The following is a 22,586-nucleotide window of genomic DNA, read 5'->3' as shown; positions in this document are numbered from 1 at the left end:
TGGCACCTCATGGCAACCTTTGGTATCTGAAAAAAAGAATTGTTGCTCTACATATTATTATAGCTCTTGGCTATAAGAAGATTGCTAAGACCTTGAAATCGAGCTGCAGCATGGTGGCCAAGACCATACAGCGGTTTAACAGGACAGGCTCCATTCAGAACAGGCCTCCCCATGGTCGACCAAAGAAGAGTGCACATGCTCAGCGTCATATCCAGAGTTTGTCTTTGGGTGGGGGGTCAGCCTGTCAGTGCTCAGACGAGATAATGCACAAGATAGCCCGCAAAGAGTTTGCTGAAGACAAGCAGACTAAGGACATGGATTATTGGAACCATGTCCTGTGGTCTGATGAGACCAAGAAAAAATTATTTGGTTCAGATGGTGTCAAGCGTGTGTGACAGCAACCAGGTAGGGAGTACAAAGACAAGTGTGTTTTGCCTACCATCAAGCATGGTGGTGGGAGTACCATGGTCTAGGGCTGCATGAGTGCTGCCCACACTGGAGAGCTACAGTTTATTGAGGGAACCATTAATGCCAACATGTACTGTGACATACTGAAGCAGAGCATAGTTACATAGTTACATAGTAGGTGAGGTTGAAAAAAGACACAAGTCCAATAAGTCCAACCTATGTGTGTGATTATATGTCAGTATTACATTGTATATCCCTGTATGTTGTGGTCGTTCAGGTTCTAATATTTTTTTGAAACTATCGATGCTCCACGCTGAGACCACCACCTGGAAGGGAATTCCACATCCTTGCTCCTCTTACAGTAAAGAACCCTCTACGTAGTTTAAGGTTAAACCTCTTTTCTTCTAATTTTATGAGTGACCATGTGTCTTGTTAAACTCCCTTCTGCAAAAAAGTTTTATCCCTATTGTGGGGTCACCAGTACGGTATTTGTAAATTGAAATCATATCCCCTCACAAGCGTCTTTTCTCCAGAGAGAATAAGTTCAGTGCTCGCAACCTTTCCTCATAACTAATATCCTCCAGACCCTTTATTAGCTCTGTTCTCCCCCCAGTGTATAGATTGCATTCATATTTTTGCCACCCAAATGCATTATTTTACAGTTTTCTACATTAAACCTTTTTGCCATGTAGTGAGTAGACAAAAAAATCCGGACAGCCGCACTCCAGGAAACTATAATCCAAAGAAGTTTCTTTATTGTAAAATCAGGAACATATCATGTACAGGACACCATGGACAGAATGTACAGGCAATCAGCTAACGCGTTTCGCACTTATGCCAAGTGCTTACTCATAGCTATGGGCTATGAGTAAGCACTTGGCATAAGTGCGAAACGCGTTAGCTGATTGCCTGTACATTCTGTCCATGGTGTCCTGTACATGATATGTTCCTGATTTTACAATAAAGAAACTTCTTTGGATTATATTTTCCTGGAGTGCGGCTGTCCGGATTTTTTGTCTACTCACAGCGTGGATTAGCATTAGCCAGCACCTGGGGCTCCTCATTTCTGGAGAGCAACATCCACTTTATACCTGGTTTGGATCCATACTGGTGCGGGAAAACACTTGTGCTCCATTTGCCATGTAGTTGCCCACCCCATTAATTTTTTCAGATATTTTTGCGGAGAAGTTATTGCCCTGCTTAGTTTAGTATTGTCCGCAAATACAGAGGTTGAACTGTTTACCCCATCCTCCAGGTAGTTTACGAACAAATTAAACAGGATTGGTCCCAGCACAGAACCCTGGGGGACCCCACTACCCACCCCTGACCATTCCGAATACTTTATCACCAACCTCTAAACTCGCCCTTGTAGCCAGTTTTCAATCCATGTACTCACCCTATGGTCCATGCCAACGGACCTTATTTTGTACAGTAAACGTTTATAGGGAGCTGTGTCAAATGCTTTTGCAAAATCCAGCATGATCCCCTCAGAGACTGGGCCACAGGACAGTATTCCAACATGATTACGACCCCAAACACGCCTCCAAGATGACCACTGCCTTGCTAAAGAAGCTGAGGGTAAAGTTGATGGACTGGCCAAGCATGTCTCCAGCCTAAACCCTATTGAGCATCTGTGGGGCATTCTCAAACGGAAGGTGGAGGAGTGCAAGGTCTCTAACATCCACCAGCTCTGTGATGTCGTCATGGAGGAGTGGAAGATGACTCCAGTAGCAACCTGTGAAGCTATGGTGAACTCTATGCCCAAGAGGGTTAAGGCAGTGCTGGAAAATAATGGTGGCCACACAAAATATTGACACTTTGGGCCCAATTTGGACATTTTCACTTAGAGGTGTACTCACTATAGACATTATTGGCTGTGTGTTGAATTATTTTGAGGGGACAGCAAATTTACACTGTTATACAAGCTGTAAACTCACTACTTTACATTGTAGCAAAGTGTAATTTCTTCAGTGTTGTCACATGATAAGATATAATAAAATATTTACAAAAAAAAGAGGGGTGTACTCACTTATGTGAGATACTGTATATTGTATATACTACAATATCTCTTTAAACCAAAAATAAAAGGATTGAAACTTCCCTGTCCCATGAGCAGGGAAAAAAATCATCCTGTCCTGTGAGCAGGAAAAAGGGCTGTATATCCATGGGCGTAGCATAAGGGGTTGCAGGGGTCACAATCGCAACCCCACCCTAGCTCCAGGGGGCCCCTGCAGCCTCCCTGTCATATTATCATATCCTCCATAAAGTTCAGCTCCGATATGCCCTAGGGCCCTACAGCCACGCTCCAGTACTGGGCTTCCACTTTGCCTTCCACAGTCCACACCCCTCTGTTCCCATTTCCTGAATGGAGAGGAGCATGGAGTGAGAACAGCCCTGGATGGGGAAGTGTCTGTGCTGTGTGCTGGCAACATGGAATGGTAACCGAGTTAAGAGGAGGAGAGTGCCATCCTGCAACCACGATGAGACCGATGTCACTAGTGAGGTAAGATGCTCAGTGTCTTTTAGTCACTAACTGGACTGGGATTCTCTGTACTACCCCCCCCCCCCCCCACCTGGGGATGTTTGCTTACCCCACTTCCCTGACAACTGGAGAAAAGACACAAAGGTGACCTTTCCCCAACACCTGCTAACACTGACAGAGAAACCTTCAGAAATTGCTAAAACAAATCTCTTAAAACATTCTGAGAGGCTGCAGGTACCAGATTTCGCTTTGCCCCCCCCCCCCGATCTTAGTTGCACCCCCCCCCCCCCAAAGCCCCCTGACCACCCCCTCCACCCTGGATGCTATGCCCCGCTGCTGTGCTTCTTTCCCAGTATAGCACTCTATACTGTTCCTCCTCTACAGGGCTCAAATGACATTCTTTTACAACACAGCCAGTTAGCCATGATTTGCACAGGGTGTATCTGCTTACTGCAACTACACTGCCATTCTGACCAGGGGATTTCACAGGTCAGAAGGCCAACATAAAATCCAGATACACCCTTTGAAGGCTGATAGACTGTGTGTAAAAGGAATGTGATTGCAGCCTTGTGTATTGTGGGGGAGGAGTAGCTGTCTACAGTGCTGGGATGGGAAAGGAGCTCTGCCAAATGACCTGCCAGGGGTCCCGTCCTCCGATTCTCCAGTGATGATCCCTGTCCTCTAATATAAGGAGGAACTCCGGGAACTCAAAACTGTTAAGCCACTTTGAGTATCTTGGCGTGCAGTGGCCGTATCTGCACACACGGTGGAAGTGGTGGGTGGTAGTGTGGGGGGGGGGGCCAGGTCAACTTTTGCATCAGGGCCCACAAGCTTCAAGCTACGCCTCTGTGCATATCATTATGTGCTGTAAGAAGCTGGCTACCTGATCACTCAGATCTGGGCTGTATACTTATATGCTAAGAACTCACAAAAAACCTTGGCAGAAAAAATTGCTTCAGGGCTCCATTCACATCTTTGTGTTCTGGGAATGTAAGAAAAAATGCTTGTTTCTCCATGCTTTCCCAGAAACACACAAATAATGTAGCGATATGCGCATCACGCTTGTGGTGCCATTAATTCCTAATGGCACCCCAAACGCCGATATGAGATGCACATTTTTACAAAATGCGTGAAAAATCCACCAAAACATGTATTACAAAAAAACGCAAGGCTCACTGACAAAAAAGTGCAGGAGCTACTTTGGCATGTTTGTCAAGTGTCCTATGCTATTGTGCAACAAACGTGACAAAAAAAGCACAAAAAATGTGTTGGATTTCCCTTAAAGTGATTGTAAAGTCTCAATTTTCTTTTTTGTTAAAAATAATAAACATGTCATACTTACCTGCTCTGTGTAGTGGTTTTGCACAGAGCAGCCCAGATTTTCCTCTTCTCGGGTCCCTCTACGGGTCTCATGGCCCCTCCCTCCTGATGAGTGCCCCTACAGCAAGCAACTTGCTATGGGGGCACCCGAGCTGAGCTACAGCTCCGTGTGTCCATTCAGACACGGGGCTGCGGCCCGACCCTGCCCCCTTTCTCTCCTCATTGGCTGTCCCGGGCAGCCAAGACAATCCTACAACATCACTGGATAGAGAGGAGGCTCAGGTAAGTATGAGGGGGGCTGCTGCACATAGAAGGTTTTTTTTATCCTAATGCATAGAATGCATTAAGATAAAAAACCTTCTGACTTTACAACCACTTTAATGCCTTAGGGGGCTTTAAAGCGATTGTAAAGGCTTCATTTAAAAAATAAAAAAAATAACAAACATGTTAAATTTACCTGCTCTGTGCAATGGTATTGCCAACAATGACCCAAATCCTCCTCTTCTAGGATCCCCCACTGAATCTCTAGGCTCCTCCTCTTTTTCATGCTCCTTCATAGGAAGCCACCACTTATGGTGGCACATCTGAGGGCCTGCTACCAAGCCAGCCTTCGTGCACCTATAAACACACACAGCGTGGCTTAGCCCTGCCCCCAACTCCCTCCTCAATGGATTTGATTGACAGCAACCAATGTCTCCTGCTGTTGCTTATGTGCCTGTGTAAAGAGAGAGAAAGAGCAGTGCTGGCTGCAGATGGGCACAGAGTTGGATCGATATAGGAGTCAGGTAAGTATAAGGGGGGGTGAGAGGGCAATACACTTACTGGGACATTTTTTTACCTTAATCTAAGGAATGTGTAAAGGTAAAAAATGTCTTGCTTTTGAACCACATCAATCAAGGTATTTTCAAATTGCCTACATCAACATCTTCTGCATTTATACATGCATTATACAAGGAAATGTACTCACCAATAGAATCCTGCAGCAAGTGTGTAAGTTTGCTGTTACGATAAGGTATGTGAGTACGATGTTCTGCTAGGGCACCCAGTACGTCTGACAGAGCAGATAGACTTCGATTAATAAACGAAGCCTCTCTCAAGGCTACTCCCTGTACACCAGACATACCTATTAAATAAATAAAAAAATATCCGGATGTAATCTTGCCATTCCTTTTTACTACTAGAATAGAAAATGCATTTTTTAAAATTAAAAACAGCTGAAAAACAATTATTTCAAAAGTTAACGTATATCTAAACCATACCCTACTCTTTCAGAAACCAAACGGTGGGACATAATAGAACTTTACGGGAAAGAGCAGCAAACCAGCACAAAAACCGTGGGTACACTGTGTGCACCTGCACTGCAGCCAAAGCTCAGCAGGGGCCACGTGAAAGTGCCCTAAACATTATTGTTACATTGTATTTACTGCTTTACTCCTCTGCAGATTAAAGAGGTGAACATCAATCTGCATATGATGATGTTTTTGTTTTTTTTGTTTTAGATTATTAGGTTATAGATTGCATAGAAAATATCAGCAAAAAAGATTTGCTTGTCCCAAAAAGAATAGTTATTTTGTAATTTAACCGCTTCAGCTCTGGAAGATTTTACCCCCTTCCTGACCAGACAGCTTTTTGCAATTCAGCACTGAAGGGGGGTGGGGACTGTGCAGGGAAGATGACAGATCGTCTGTTCATACTCTGTATGAACAGACGATCTGTCTGTTTTCCCCACAAAGAACCAGAAACTTGTGTGTTTACACACACAGAACCCGGTTCTCTGTGTGCCCCGAGCGATCGCGGGAGCCCGGCGGTGATCGCGACCGCCGGGCTCCCACATTTCCCGCATCTGATGTAAGAGGAAATTTTCTGAAACATACCAGGAGAAAATAGAGACCTCTGAGCTGGGTTATTATTGCAAGGAGCAGGTGTCCTGTGTTCCATATTAGTGTTCCACAAACTCGCATAGGATAAAAGAAGCAAAGGTAGAATCTCTGCAGGCTACTGCTATCTATTACAGGCTTATTATTTAAGCCCTTAAGGTGAGGGAACACCCCGTGGGGGTTGTGTGTGCACCACACATGAAGACACCAATATCACATGATTGATGTTACTATGGACTTTTGCTGTTTGGTTTAAATACTTCATCAATGATTTATTGATATTCAAGGAGCTCAAGCACTTTATTATTATTTATTATTTTTTATATGGACTATTGCCGTTTAGTTTTATATTATCCTCATTGAGGACTGAGTGCAATATCACAGAGCACACTTTTGATTTATATATTCCTTTAAATGCATGGTGATATGTTATAGATATCTTTGCTATATATAGTTTATTGGATTTATTATTTACATTATTAGCGCTGCACAGTTTATATATGTGAATCTTCCAATGGGCACACTAATTCTGGTGACCTGGGGGTCCCCAAGGAATTCCCTTGATTTATGGGGATTTTCTCTCACTTCCTGTTTGCTTATGGGACAGGAGGAAGTGAAGGAAAATCTTCCCAATGGGGCACAGATGGCAAAAAAATAAAATTTGACAGGGGTTTTAACCCTCCCTTAATCTATCCAAAATTAAAAAAGTTTTGCCTATGGTTCCACTTTAAGTTTCTGTTATGATACATTTATTTTGACTGCAACAGGACACATGTGGAATACATAATATGTTTTACATTCTATTGTAAAAAATGATAACACATACCCACACATTCACTTCCAGCTAAGTCAACCAACTGCAGTTTTGTTTTGATCGATTTCTGTTTTTGACTGTTGAATGTATCTAGAAAAAAGAAAGTGTTAACTAGAACTGAATGAGTTATTTCATAACTTCTTTACTTGTTGACAAAATACCATTAAAAGCGCGTGCGAAAACTCAATGTTGCATTGTTACTTCTATTTTGTGTGACTTCTCCCAACATTGTGCTGTATGAAGGATTTAAAAACAATAAAAAATCACCCTTTACCATCCAACCCTGGCCTATCCCCCTTTTCTCTCCTGTCTGACACATTTTGACGCATTCTTCAGACAGCCTGAACAACCACCCTTTTAAGTATATGGGCAGCTTACTGTAAGCCATTAGTAGGACTGTTTTTTTTTTTTTTTTTTTAACAAAGGGCACTCCTAAGCACACAGGCAATGATGAGCTTTCTTTTTACAAATCCTAGGATATTTCACAAACTGATTATCTTGGCCTGAAGCTAAATGTTTTCCCAAAATTAACTGCAAAGGCTACCACCGGATATATCTAGAATGGTTGATAAATTTATTCTAATATTTATTTTACAGCTATGTATCATCAAACGCCATATTTTAAAGTGCTTAGGCTGCTTCAACAGCTCTTGTGTACAATACTACCAAAAACACAGGCAGATAAAAGATAACACACTTTCTAATAAAGAGCTATTTCACCTTGCTTTGAAATAAATGGTCTGCATAAAGACAGATATATACACCAAACGATTTTATTTTGTTAGGTCAACAGGTGAATAAAACATTTTTTTTTCTTTTTAGAGTATATTGAAGGCATTGTGCTTTACATTTGTATCTGTGAAATTTTTTTTAATTTAAATTACCTAAAATTACATTTTTTTTTTTTAAATTGAAGAAATTCAAAAAAGATTGAAAATATTGCTAAAAAAAAAAATAGTAAAGATTCTGCACAACGGATATTTTCTTTTAGGCTGGGTTCACACCAGTGCAAATTGAATGCGGGTTTCTCCGCATCCAATTCACATGTCAGGAGATTGTGACCAGCTCTCAATGGAGCCGGTTTACACAACTCAGCAGCGGTTTCGGTGTGAATTGCACAGGGGTCCTGTGCGTCTTTTGGTCGGTTTTAGGTCCGAATTCAGCCAAAAATTCAGGCTGAAATCGGACCTGAAACTGTGAATGGAGACACACCGGACTCCTGCTGTGAGCCGGAGCATGCTGCAGTGTGAACCCAGCCTTAGGGGCTGGTCTTGCATGTGGTTATGCCCTAGGTAAGTATGCTGGGGGTCTCACAACACATTTTTGAGGTCTAAAAATTAGGATAAATTTCATTAAATAAAATTAGGTTTGTTGAAAAACATATTTTGGAGGTCTGATAATTTACTTTTAGGGTGCCAGAATGAACTTACCGACTGTCTCACCAGATTTAGCACTAGTTGTCACAGTTAAGGTGACAACTAGATGGGAACGAGAAGAATTTGCATGAATTAGAGTTGAATGCTTAACTCTTAACTGTAAACCTTTTTTCACCAAATCTAGAACATCTTCAATGTATGCAGCATGTCTGTAAAACAATAAAATAGTATAACAGTTTAAGAAACTTTGAAGGGTATTGGAACCTTACCTAAAAATGTGGATAAAACAAGTGAGTGTGCAATTTTTTTTACATAAATGGAATCATTTTTCCACTTTACTATGAATGGGGTTTAATATAAGAATGCACACCCAGCTGAATGAAGGTCAAAAGATGATCATAACTCTCGCCCTGATCACATAATTCTAAATCAAGTTTTGACAGAGACACTTTTTGACCTGCTAGGCTTTTGTATTACAAAACTATGCATGATCTGCTAATGTTATATAATAAAAAGCCACCTGCATTTAAATATGCATTTTTAAAATGTCTACAAATATTTTTTAAATGATAGACAAGAATCCTAGGTGTGTGCAGGCTATTGCATTAGGGTGTGCACCCCAAAGCTCTAACACACATGAATTTCTCTGTAGCCTCATCTGCACAAGACAGTGAATGATTGGGAAGTGCTTAGTCCTGAATGACCTCCTGTTCATTCACAAACTGAAGCATAGTAAATAGTAAAGGAAGGGGCCGGTAAATTACATATTTACTAGCCCCTTCCCCCGCTCTGCATCCTGAAACATTCTTCGTAGCAGCTGGGAGGAGAGGAGGGAAACCAGCAGCACTGCAGGCCCAGGGGGGAGGTCAACACACGGTGGAAGCCCGGGCAGTGGGAGGTATCTGCACCACACGTAGTGATTATAGTGGCCCCAGGCACACCCCCTGCGCATGCCTATGGGTGGTACCTTATTGTCTGACAGTGCATGATAGACTATTCAATATGGTGGGGTGAAAGCTAGAACTCCATCAATTAGTAGATTTACTGTACACAGAAGTATGAACTCGGCCATCATTGACATACACTTGGAGTTTGATTTACTAGTAAATGCAAAAAGACTGTTTCACACACAAAGGTTGGACTTGATGGACTTGTGTCTTTTTTCAACCTCACCTACTATGTAACTATACTTAGTATGGAAAGTTGCACTTTGTGAAGCAATTTGCCCCAGAACTTAGTTAATGAGGTGAAACTCTGCTGACTTCCATCATCCAGTCACATGCAGGAAAAAATGCTTTATTTTTTAGTTCCCTTGCACATTATTGGTATTCTTCACTAAGGGAAACTTCACCGCATTCACTAAATTCTAGGGGAAACACCCTTGCAAAGTGCAAATTTCCTTGCAAAGTGAACAACTTATTTGCCTTTAATAAATCAATCTCACAGTGCTTATAAACAGAGTAAAAATGTTTTAGTTTATCTTCCTCTTCTATTCATTCAATAAAAATACATTTAGTGGTAGTAAATACTCTAATCGGCCATAAATTTGTGACCACTGACAGGTTAAGTGAATAACTTTGATTATCTTGTTACAATGACATTTGAAAATGGTTGGGATATATTAGTCCGCAAATAAACATGTTGTCCCTGATATTGATGTGTTGAAAGCAAAAAAAATGGGCATCACGGTTTGTTGTGTATGGGGTTGCGTAGCCGCAGAAAAGTCAGGGTGCCCACGCTGACCCCCGTTCACAGCCAAATGAGCCTACAATGGGCATGTGAGTAACAGAACTGGACCACAGAGCAATGGAGGAAGGTGGCCTGATCTAATGAATCATGTTTTCTTTTAAATCATGTGGATGGGTGGGTGTGCATAGGAAGAAGGCAAACCAGTGGAGGCAGTGTGATGCTTTGGGCAATGTTCTGCTGGGAAACATTGGCTTCTGACCTTCATGTGGCTGTTACTTGACACGTACTTGTGCCCACAATTATTTTCCAATGATACAGGATAGCAGGAAACATAACAAAAAAAGTACAAACATCTAGTTACTTCAATGGCTCCTAGTCTCTCACTCATTTAGAAGAAGATTTGAGAAGGAAAACTTACTTATATGTCAGTGAAGGCACATAACTCTTCCCATCTTTACCAATCACAATATCACGCTTTAGGCACAGACCTGAATGACTGTCATATGCCAGAAGATCATAAAGGTCATTATTATATACTTCAAGTATGGAAACTTCCACAGAATGACTTTCTTCTGGCTTTTCCAAAATGAGTCTAGAATGAGGTAAAAATGTTCAGAATATGCAAGGTGGAAGGGTAAAATATTTACAAATACAGTTCCTTCATCTTGCACCAAAATATTTGCCCTATTTTTTGTGAAAATAGATTTCATTTACTAGAAGCAGGATCCATGTTATATACAACAGCACTACACTTAAAATTCTAACAAGGCAGTCCTCTCACTACGCCTGCACCCACACTGCAAGGGTTAAATGCTTGTTTCTGTCTAGGGGACTAGAAAAGCATGTTTACTGATCTGATCCTCCTGATCCTGCGGCAGCCGGCCCCATGTGTAATGCAGGGCTACAGGCCCTGCATCAGTTTAAATTATGTCAGAGGTCCTTAGACCGCTGGACTACAGGGCAGAAGGGGCTGCCGGGTCTAGCAGCATAGAGAAACCTGCTGGAGTGGAGGATCGGGTAAGCAAAACTGCTTCTCTAAGACCCCACACTATTAGATTTTCTGCAGATTTTTGTCTTCAGATTTACCAAAAACATGTAGTGCAAGGGCCTGCCTGATTGCATTCAAATTGAAACTCTTAAGGTTTGACTTCATATTATATGGTTTTGGTAAATCTGAAGACAAAAATCTGCCAAAGATCGAATAGTGTGTATGGGGCTTAAAGAGGAGATTTACGAAAAATGGTGCACAGAATCTGGGGCAGCTGTGCATAATAACCAATCAGCTTCCAGGTTTATTGTCAAAGTTTAATTGAGCACGTTGAAGTTAGAACCTTATTGGCTACCAAGCACAGCTGCACCAGATTCTGCACACTCTAGTTTTAGTAAATCAACCCCTAAGTCCCCCAAACATAAAGAGCAGAAAGTATGTCTATTGAAAGATTTTCCCCTCTATTTCTGTTTTAGTGGCAACGCAAAGCTTTGGTTTTACCCTCACTTTCATTCCTGGGGATATTGTTGATCAGGACAATTAGGGAGGGTGAATCTCCCTAAGGCCCCTTTCACAAGAGCGCATCTGTGAAGTGGGATCTGCTTGCTCAGAGAAGGATCTCTCCACTGATTCCCGCTGAGCAGGCAGGTGACAGGTCCGTGTCCGCTCTGCTATGTAGAGCGGACAGGGACACAGCCCGCTCTAGATGTAAACAGACCGCCTGCCCGTTTCGATCCGATCCGCCAGACGAATGGGGAATAGGTCCCCCATCCGTCTGTCTTCGGTGGACAGGATCAGATTGGACGGCGGCGTGTGTCTGTGGACGTGTCCGCTGACATCCTCTGCTCCATAGAAGAGATTGGATGGTCCGATCAGGTCCGCCTGAAAAGCTGACAGGGGCCTAAAGGTGGGGGGAGATTTATCTGTGTTTTGTGTTTTATCTTTCTTTTGCGGTTTCATATTTTAAGTCAATACATTTGCTGCCTGCTTCTGATACTACACTGACACATTTATGACACCCATAGATAAGAAATGCTAAAACAAATAAACTGGCGCTCAGAGGCTATAAGGTAAATGACTATAAAAGTTAATGAAATTATAAAGTCTAAAAGCTGGATCAATCACGGTGTAATCAGGACGGTGTTGGAAGTCTTGGACAGGAGCCAGGAAACAGTCTATAAAGCAGGAGAGGATCCCTGGAGGATAAGTCATAGGTAAAACAAAACACCGGAATAAAACTTTTCTTTTCTTGTAGGAATTTGTGTGGCCAGATTCACGAAAGGCAGCTCTTCTTGTTGAGAGAAGTCAAACTCAGATCCATCCAGGTAAAAAAGAGAGAGAGAGGAGCACCACTAAGTAAAATCATTTATTCACCAATATAAAAACAAAGTATCAACTTACATTTAGGAGCGGTATATAGAACAGACAGATGTGATTCCTGATAGAAGAGGGGGAAGGGAACAGTCAGTGATTCCCCGGGGATGCCTCCAAACACGACGCAGTCTGGCGGGGAGGCCAGGACGGTACACAGCCTGTCTCTGCGGGAGGACGGAGCGACAGCCCAGGAAGCCGCTGGCAATGTTGTCAATGAGGAGAAAAAATACAACGCGTTTCTGAGCCTGCGTACGGCACATGCGCGCTCCTTTATCAAGTGTAGAGTAGGGAAAACAGTGAAGAGCTATTTATAGCAGATCAAAGGTAATGGGTGGACGTTCACAGCTGATTGTATCACAGCTGATTGTATCAATGCAGGTAATGGGTGGACATTCACAGCTGATTGTATCAATACCGGAGTGTCAATAAATGAACCACGGACAATAGCAATGTTATATAACAAGGCCAGAGCACAGATCTGTATCTTTATGAGTAAGCTGGATGTCTGATAAAAGAAAGCTGGGGAAAAAATTATTTTGGGGAAAAAAAATATTACTAGAGAACTATATATCTAAAAAGGGTGAATGATTAAAAGAAGATGTGTCTCAAGAGTGTATATATATGCATATATATCAGAGCATTTATGATAAACTATCAAAAAAAAAATTAAAAAAAAAAAAAAATTTTAAAAATGGAAACAAAAGTAAAAATAAAGGATTATTGCTATACATGATACATACAATATGCTGGATGTCACACCCCTGAATGATTGGTGCGACAATTAAAACAAAAGGTAAAATATATTGGATTGCGACATATGGAGCACCCATAATCGCATACAAATGATATGTGCAAGAAATGCGTGAATAACATTATTAGATAGCCAATGGTAAGTAAAACCAGCTAACCAAAGGTAAATGCAAGAGAAACCATTCTGAATATATATAGGAAGGTGTTGATTTCCAGTTCCTCGCATACATGATCACATTTGTATGCGATTTGTTTGTATATATTGTTTGTATGTATTTGTTTGCATGAAAATGATATATGCAACAATGCGTGAATAACATTATTACCAAATAGCCGATAGTGGGCAGGCAAGCTAAACCAAGACAAATAAAACAGAAACCATTCTATACTAATGAAAAAATAATAATGAAAAAATAATGAAAAAATGGAAACAAAAATAAAAATAAAAATAAAGGATTATTGCTATACATGATACATACAATACGTCCACCCATTACCTTTGATCTGCTATAAATAGCTCTTCACTGTTTTCCCTACTCTACACTCGATAAAGGAGCGCGCATGTGCCGTACAGACCCTGCGCAGGCTCAGAAACGCATTGTGTTTTTTCTCCTCATTGACAACATTGCCAGCGGCTTCCTGGGCTGCCACTCCGTCCTCCCGCAGAGACAGGCTGTGTACCGTCCTGGCCTCCCCGCCAGACTGCGTCGTGTTTGGAGGCATCCCCGGGGAATCACTGACTGTTCCCTTCCCCCTCTTCTATCAGGAATCACATCTGTCTGTTCTATATACCGCTCCTAAATGTAAGTTGATACTTTGTTTTTATATTGGTGAATAAATGATTTTACTTAGTGGCGCTCCTCTCTCTCTTTTTTACATAGATAAGACATGATCTTTTTTTTGTGAGCCTAAAGTTGGGTACACAGGGGCCAAATGTCGGGAGACAACGGCCGGTTCAAAAAAACAAAAGCCAACCTTCGGCCATGTATATGTCAGTCTGTCCGACAAAAGCCGGCCAGAATAGTTCAGTGGAGGAGAGCGCTGAACTAACCTTGCATGGTTAAAACACCATCTTCAACCGAAGCTGACAGTTTGTTTTTGTTCAACCCACGAGGTTGAATGAAAACGAATAGTGTGTACCTACCACTGGCAAGTTTGGGGTAGATTATTAGGATGGCCTCTTTTCATGGAGAATAAACTGCCAAATCACCTTTGACTCACCACATACTTTGACTAAGGTGAGTTTTTAGTGGGGATTTGCAGATTAGATGGTTCAGGATTCTGTACTCTGATATCTTTAACATGTGTTGCAGTGTTATCATTCAGGTTATCAAGATTTAGTCACTGACAGATTCTGCATCCACAAACATAATATAATGTTTTACCTAAATAGCTCTTCTGCTGCTCTTGGGATAATTCCAAGTTCTGTGTGGTTTTCTGTTTCACATTCAGAATGGGGTCCCATCATCGTGTAAGTTTTTCCACTTCCAGTTTGTCCATATGCCATAATGCAAACATTGTAACTAAATAATTAATTGAAGGCATATTGTAGGTAAATCGAGGTCACACATCAGTCAGAAGACTAAACAATGATCATAAACCTTTCCAACATTTACAACTACATGGGTTGCCATTGCTTAAAGTGATTGTAAAGGATCGTTTTTTTTTTTTCGTTTCTTTTTAAATAGCAAACATGTCATACTTACCTCCACCGTGCAGCTCGTTTTGCACAGAGTGGCCCCGAACCTCGTCTTCTGGGGTCCCCCGGCGGCTCTCGCTGCTCCTCTCTGCATCAGATAACCCCCTAGGAGAAGCGCTCTCCCGGGCGGGTTACCTTGCGGGCATGCTCCCGAGTCCAGCATTTGCATCCACAGACACGAATGCCGGACTCGGCCCCACCCCCAGCTCCCATTTCATTGGATTTGGGTGACAGCCAGAGGAAGCCAATGGCTGCGCTGATATCAATCTAGCCAATCAGGACATGAGACACCGGCTAGAGCTTGTGTGCTTGTTCCCGGCGCGAGAAAAAGAGGGTTCAGGTAAGTAAAGCGGGGGCACTGGGGGGCTGCTGCACAGCAAGAGGTTTTTCACCTCAATGCATAGAATGCATTGAGGTGAAAAACCATGAAGGTTTACAACCCCTTTAAGTCCTTTTGTAATGCTAGTTGCCTGGTTAATTTTGGCTTCACTGCTTTCTGAGTCACTGATTTGAAAAATGCATGCAGTCAGTGAAGTAAGTGTGAAGTTTGAAACTATGATCTGTTCTTCTGAGTTTTAAATGCGAATCTGATATTTTAGTTACTCATGAATGATGGTGGGATAGCTTCCTATATCTCTCATAAACTTAAAGTGGTTGTAAAGGCAGAAGGTTTTTTTATCTTAATGCATTCTATGCATTAAGATAAAAAAACCTTATGTGTGCAGCAGCCCCTCTAATACTTACCTGAGCCCCATTTCGATCCAGCGATGTCCACAAGTGCCTCACGCCCGGGACTCTCCCACCATTGGCTCCCACTGCTGTCAATCAAAGTCCGTTAGCCAGTGAGAGAGAGGGGGCAGGGTCGAACCGCAGCTTTGTGTCTGAATGGATACACAGAGCTGCCGCTTGGCTCGGGTGCCCCCATAGCAAGCTGCTTGCTGTGGGGGCACTCAACAGGAGGGAGGGGCCAGGAGAGCCAAAGAGTGACCTGAGAAGAGAAGGATCTGGGCTGCTCTGTGCAAAACCATTGCACAGAGCAGGTAAGTATAACATGTTTATTATTTTTATAGAAAAAAAGAAACTTTACAATCACTTTAAGTGGAAAATTTCCCAGCCCTAACTTACCTCCCAAAGCCTATACTTTATTCTGCAGTATTCTTGGTAATGTAACTTAAGTGAATAATCCAACAATGTCAGTTTGAAACCCTTTAAAGCTGAACTCCAGGCACAAAAACTTTCATTGATATATATCCCTTAATAGCCATAAAGGATATAAATCCACTTTGTGTGCACCAAATGCCTTTACAAACCCAGATATTAGTATCTAAAAGCAGCAGTGACAACATTGACATATAGCCTGTGCAGAGATCAGAGCTGTGGGAGGGGCTAAACAGGCCCTCCACTATTGACTGGCTGCAGAAAACTACAGGCGGGGACAGAGTCACCTTGCATAAGAAGAGAGCAGAAGTTAGCTGTCTTTCTTATGACATAAAGCTCCTGCTCCTGAGGCAATTTCATATTGGATTACTGAAAACATCTGGAAGAAAGACATAAATCACACCAAGGTTCAAGTATTAATATACATACTGCTTGCATTTAGTAAAAATTTGCTAATCCCAGGATTCAGGTTTAAATGTATTAATGTATTTATTACAGGTATTTATTAGTGCTAACAGTTCATGCAGCACTTTTACACACTGTACATTCACATCAGTCCCTGCCTTCAAGGAGCTTACAATCTAAGGTCCCTATCTGATATACTGGGGGCAATTTGGAAATCAGCTAATTAACCACTTGCCGACCAGCTGCCGCAGTTGTACTGTGGCAGAATGGCAGGGCTGGGCAAACCGTTATGTTACGTCGCTTCGCCCTGTGACCACTAGGGGCGCGCATGCAAGCCTGCTGCTCGCCCCCGGAGCCGATACAGAGTATGAACAGCGATCTGTCATCTCCCCTATACAGTCCCCTCCCCCCTTCAGTTAGAACACACACTAGGGAACACAATTAACCCCTTGATCGCCCCCTAGTGTTAACCCCTTCCCTGCCAGTGACATTTTTACAGTAATCAGTGCATTTTTATAGCACTGATCGCTGTATAAATGCCAATGGTCCCAAAAAATGTGTAAAAATTGTCCGATGTGTCCACCATAATGTCACAGTCCCGATAAAAATTGCAGATCGCCGCCATTAATAGTGAAAAAAAAAATAATAACATGCCATAAAACTATCCCCTATTTTGTAGACACTATAACTTTTGCGCAAACCAATCAATATACGCTTATTGCAATTTTTTTACCAAAAATATGTAGAAGAATACATATCGGCCTAAATTGAGGAAAAAAATATTTTTTTTTATATATTTTTGGGGGATATTTATTATAGCAAAAAGTAAAAAATATTGTGTTTTTTTCAAAATTGTCGCTCACCAAAAGAAGACTCTATTTGTGAGAAAAAAAAGGATGTCAATTTTGTTTGGGTGCAACGTCGCACGAGCCTGCAATTGTCAGTTAAAGCGACGCAGTGCCGAATCTCAAAAAGTGCTCTGGTCAGGAAGGGGGTAAAATCTTCCGGGGCTGAAGCAGTTAAGCTACCAACATGTTTTTGGTGTGTGGAAGGAAATCCATAAGCCAATTCCACACAAATAATGTCCTGACCTGAATTTGAACCAGGAACCCTAGTGCTGCAAGCCAGTGCTAACCACCAAGCAGGTACGCGTAAATGGCAAGTCAGTTCTGTCCTGTTCTGATCTTGCTTTTTTCTTGTTCATTTATCTTCTATACTTCTTCCTTCTTTTCCCCCTCTGCTTCCCCCTTCCTTTTTTTTTTTAGACCCAGGGACGATGGATTTTATCAATATTAATATAATATATATGAATGCGAAGAGTCTGAACATACCTGAAAAATGGCGTATGCTATTGCATGACCTTAAAAGAGCCCACGCTGATGTGGCGTTTATACAGGAAATTCACTTCAGAACAGTAACCCTCCATGCCTGAGAAATCGATACTATCCTCTGTCTTATCATGCTACTAACGTGTCGGCTAAATCTAGTTTCTATGCTCATTTCAGGCAAGGTACCTCGGACCTATCATGATACTTTAATAGACACTGAAGGCAGTTATATGTTTATCAAGGGATCTATTGGTGGCACACGGGTAACGTTGGTTACCATATATTCTCCTAATGATCGTCAGGATATCTTTATCCACTGTGTACTGAACTTGCTCTTGGAATTCAGTTGATTGTAGGTGGCGATTTTAAACATACCTCTGTCCCTCTCAGTGGACACCTCATCTGGCCTTTCCTCGGTACGCCCTGGCATTGATATGCACATAACACAAGACCTACACAATGCCCAACTGATAGACGTTTGGAGACTGCATCACTCTGGTGAAAGGGACTATACCTTTTATTCCTCTCCTCACAGAGTGTACCTGAGAATTGATTATTTTCTGGTCCCCCATAGTCAATAGGAGGCAGTGAACGATCCTATCATAGGCAATATCACATGGTCAGAACACACTGCTATTACTATGCGATACGCCCTCTCCACAGTCTCGACCACCAGAACTCGATTCTGGAGGTTAAATGAAAGTCTGTTACAGACCCCTGCAGTTCTGACCAATTTTACGAACGAGTTGAAGCACTATTTCCTAAACAAATGACAGCTCAGACTGTGACCCGGGTAACCTGTGGGAAGTCCATAAGACAGTTATAAGAGGGGTGTTGACTAAACATGGTGCGTGCATCAAATGGGAAAGAGAGCAACAATTGCTTATGCTTCTTCATAAGATACATGAAGTTGAATTGAACATAAGCAAACACCTATAGCCTTACTGGAAAAGGAACTTTGACGGCAAACAGTGGGTCTACTACATTATAGGGCTAAAGCGGCGCTTCAATTCTGCTGGAAGCTTACTTACGAATCCGGCAACAAGTGTGGGAAATTATTAGCTAAAGCGGTCAGAAATCACAGACTTAATACATATGTGCCCCAAATCGTAGCTCCCTCGGGCCAAAAAAGGTCATTCCCACCCAGATTGCACAGGAATTCAGAGAATATTATTCTTCCCTATACAATCTCCCAGTGGGGTCACCCAATAAAGCAGCAATGGAGGATTACATTACTTTGTCCCGACTTCCCCAACTCCCCGCAGAGGTGGGTGTGGAGCTGGATGTCCCTCATAAAACAATAGGTCCATGCTAGTCTGTAGGGTGCATGCATGTGGAGCAGCTGAAGATAAATCCACTTTTTGTTCCAGACACCAGTACCTCTGGACCAGTTGTTACATTTCATTGGCCAGTTTTTTCTGCACATTGTGTAAGGCCCTGTGTCTGCAGGTACCAGCCCAGGGTATGGGGGGAAAAGCTGTTTACAACTCTGTTTTGAGTTACCAGAGGGAAAAAGTATGCCCACAAAATGAATCCAACTACCCTACGAATGCCTCATACACCCAGATCTTCCTTCCCCTCCACAGCCACTATAGATAATAAAATATCTATAAAGCAGGAGATCATATAATGACTCCTATATTCTTGTGGTCAGAAAATTAAGTCAAGACTATCGTTTCTAACACAGTACTAAAACGGTTTCTAACTGTATTTTAACAAATTTCTAATAGTTAAAAAGCATATACTGTATAATATTTTTATCAGATCAAGTCAGATCCACATCTACTGCCCAGGAAATCCCATATTGAAAATGTAAAGAACTTATTTACTTTATATGGAGAAATTTTATGAAATTTCCTGTTACTTTGATCACAACGTTTTGTTACCTATTTTATAAGGTGTCATCTTGTGACAGTGTAGTAAAAAAAATTGAAACCATTAAACAAGTTACACGTTGTTTTATGTGAACAGTTTTAAATTACCTTTATGTTTAAAAATGTAAAGTTTTGAGGAAATGACCAGAACTGTGTAAAAAATTAGAAGCCAATTTTATATATTTTTTCAGAAGCACTGGGAGGTTCATGCACCCTCTGTGAACATGTGCCAAATCCCTGTCTGCTCTCCTCCTCAGTGTTCATTTCTCCCCAGCTCTTCCTTGCAGGTTACATAACTATGTACATAGTAGGTAAGGTTGCATAAAGACAATAGTCCAACCACTTCAACCTGAGTATTGTGTACCTGTGTCAATGTCTATGATTATTTCCCATATCCCTGTATATTGTGTTCTTTAAGCAGCATATCCAAGAGTCTTTTAAAAATATCAATACTCCCTGCTGACACCACCAATTGTGGAAGAGAGTTCCACATTCTTACTGCCCTGACAGTGAAAACCCCCCTGCGCCGCTTAAGTTTAAACTGCTTCTCCTCCAATCTCATTGTGTGGCCCCATGTCCTCTTAACACCCCTTGAGACTGAATAGCTTTTTTTGCTATACTGGGATCACTGGGATCACCACTGAGAGATTTGTAAATCGCTATCATGCCCCCTCTCAAGTGTCTTATCTCCAGCGAGAATAAATTTAGTGCTTGTAGTTGCTCCTCGTATTTGAGGTCCTCCAGTCATCTTATTACTTTTGTTGCCCTTCTTTGGACTCTCTCCATCTTCAGCACATCCCTTCTGAGGACTGGTGAACAGAACTAGACGGAATATTCTAGATGTGGCCGGACCAGAGTTTTATAAAGTGGCACGATTAGAGTTTTATCTCTAGAGTTTATCCCCTTTTTTATGCATGCTAAAATTCTGCCAGCCTTGGTAGCTTCCGCTTGACATTGCATACTATTGCTCAGTCTGTCTTCCACTAGGACCCCCGTATCTTTCTCCATCCTTGAGTCCCCCAGAGGTTCTCCCCCCTCAGTTAGTAGCTTGCGTTTATGTTCTTAGCCCTCAAGTGCATTATTTTACATTTCTCCAAATTAAATCTCATTTGCCATATAGTTGTACACTCCATTGTTTAGTTCAGGTCTTTCAGTAAAATTTCTATATCCTGATGCAAAGTTATTGCCCTATTTATTTTTGTATCATATCAAAACTGAGATTGAGCTATTTATCCCATCCTCTATGTCACTTATGAATAAATTAAACAGAATTGGTCCCAAGACAGAACCTTGGGGTACCCCATCTCCCACTCCAGACTAGTCTGAGTACATATTATTTATCACGCCCCTGTAACCAGTTTTCTATCCAAGAACAAACCTTATGGTCCATGCCTGCAGACCTCAGCTTGTAGATTAAGTGTTTATGGGGAACTGTATCAAGTGCTTTTGCAAAATCCAGATACACCACATCCACAGGCCTTCCCCTATCTAGATGGCAGCTTACTTCTTCATAGAATGTTAACAGATTGGTCTGGCAAGAAAGACCCTTCGACCCTTCATAAACCCATGCTGATTACTACTAATGATACTGTTTTCATTAGCAAATTCTTGGATATAGTGAACACCTCCAGTTTCCCATCAGCATCAATGGAGGCTTTTTGAACACATTCAGCTCTACACATAGAAGGCTCAGACAGTACCTCACTCTGAGTTGCATTCCACCCCCACCCACTTCTCTCCTTTTAATCTCCTCCTACATGTCTTGCTATCTCCCCTTTTCTTATCATCCTTTTTTTTTCTTCAAAGTACAGTATGTGGAGTGGTTGTACCCATTGTAAGAGCAGACATGCAGGACATTTCCTGTCATAGTAAACAGACAGACCACACACAGCATACAAAAATGGTTGATGTGAACCAGTCAGAGAGCATGTGCTGATTTCCCCAAGTGCAGCGCAGCAATGGAATTTAGCCCAAATGTGGTAAATGTGATAGATGACCACATTTTCCACTGAGAAATCATTTGTAGGTGGAAGCTTGCTAGCAAATCAACCACTGTGTGAGTCCCCATCCCAAACTCCATGATATGCAATAAGTCATGACAGCATGCATGATACTAAGAAGCACAAAAAGTAGTTAGGTTTGAGATAAGGTGCTGAGGGGACAGGAGGCGGAGCCTAGCGGAGCAGACATGCATTGTTAGAGCTCCACACCGCTGAGGAGAGAAGAGAAGGACAAAGCGGAGCCTGCAGGCTCAAAAGGTATCCATTTGAACCTTTTTGCCCCAGGGAACAAACTGTGAAAGTTTGGGCAGGAAATAGGGTACTGGGAGGAAGCCGTGGCAGAAATAAAAATCACCTCACAAAGAGCTCACAGGCACTCACTGCAACTAAAGCAGCTCCAGTCACCTCACAATATACAGCATCAGGGCGCTCTCACAGACAGAAAATGTCACAGCAAGACTCTCCATTTGAGTCAGATACAGAACAAATCCTCTCACAAACTTCTCCACAAGCCTCCTCAGCATCCCCAGTAATATTATTACAATTTGAAAAGATGCTTCATAAGGCTTTAAAACAAACCTCAGACCAAATAACAAACAGCCTAACCAAAGAAATAAGAGAGCTGGGAAACCGCACCGCAGCCTTAGAAATAAAAATTGATGAAATTGAAATTACAACCCAAGAAAATATAACAGAATTGGAACAATTAAAAGAAGAGAATGTAATACTTCAAACTAAGCTCGAAGATTACGAAAATAGAGCCAGACGTTCAAACTTGCGCATAAGGGGAATACCTGAAACTGTGACAGACCTGCAATCTACTATTACTGCTCTATTACAAGAACTAAAGCCAGATATCCCTATTGAACGTTTAGAACTGGACAGAGTACACAGAGCCCTCACAGCCAAAAAGAAAGACGGACCCCCACGTGATATAATCACAAAATTTAATTATTACAGAACGAAAGAACAAATATTAATTGCTGCAAGAGAAAAAAAGGAACTTAATTTTCAAGGACACAATTATCAAATTTTTGCTGACCT

The 22,586-nt window shown here is 41.8% G+C and overlaps 1 protein-coding gene across 3 annotated transcripts in view; it reads right to left on the bottom strand.

The window, feature by feature from the left end:
- The window catches only part of KIF25 (kinesin family member 25), a 161,928-nt gene that overhangs the window by 26,744 nt on the left and 112,598 nt on the right, over nucleotides 1-22,586 (bottom strand). For 2 of the 3 annotated variants that reach the window (XM_073627535.1, XM_073627536.1), the window contains 5 exons: nucleotides 14,464-14,601; nucleotides 10,385-10,558; nucleotides 8,332-8,486; nucleotides 6,914-6,991; nucleotides 5,178-5,333 (listed from right to left, as the gene is read on the bottom strand). In XM_073627535.1, the coding sequence (XP_073483636.1) occupies nucleotides 5,178-5,333; nucleotides 6,914-6,991; nucleotides 8,332-8,486; nucleotides 10,385-10,558; nucleotides 14,464-14,601 (701 nt within the window). Of the gene's footprint in view, nucleotides 1-4,667; nucleotides 4,926-5,177; nucleotides 5,334-6,913; nucleotides 6,992-8,331; nucleotides 8,487-10,384; nucleotides 10,559-14,463; nucleotides 14,602-22,586 lie in introns of all 3 variants that reach the window. The other variant, XR_012243938.1, reaches the window with a different exon arrangement.

The sequence above is a fragment of the Aquarana catesbeiana genome, linkage group LG04, assembly GCF_042186555.1.
Source record: "Aquarana catesbeiana isolate 2022-GZ linkage group LG04, ASM4218655v1, whole genome shotgun sequence".
NCBI lineage: Eukaryota > Metazoa > Chordata > Amphibia > Anura > Ranidae > Aquarana > Aquarana catesbeiana.
This window is presented reverse-complemented; position numbering and strand designations above follow the sequence as displayed.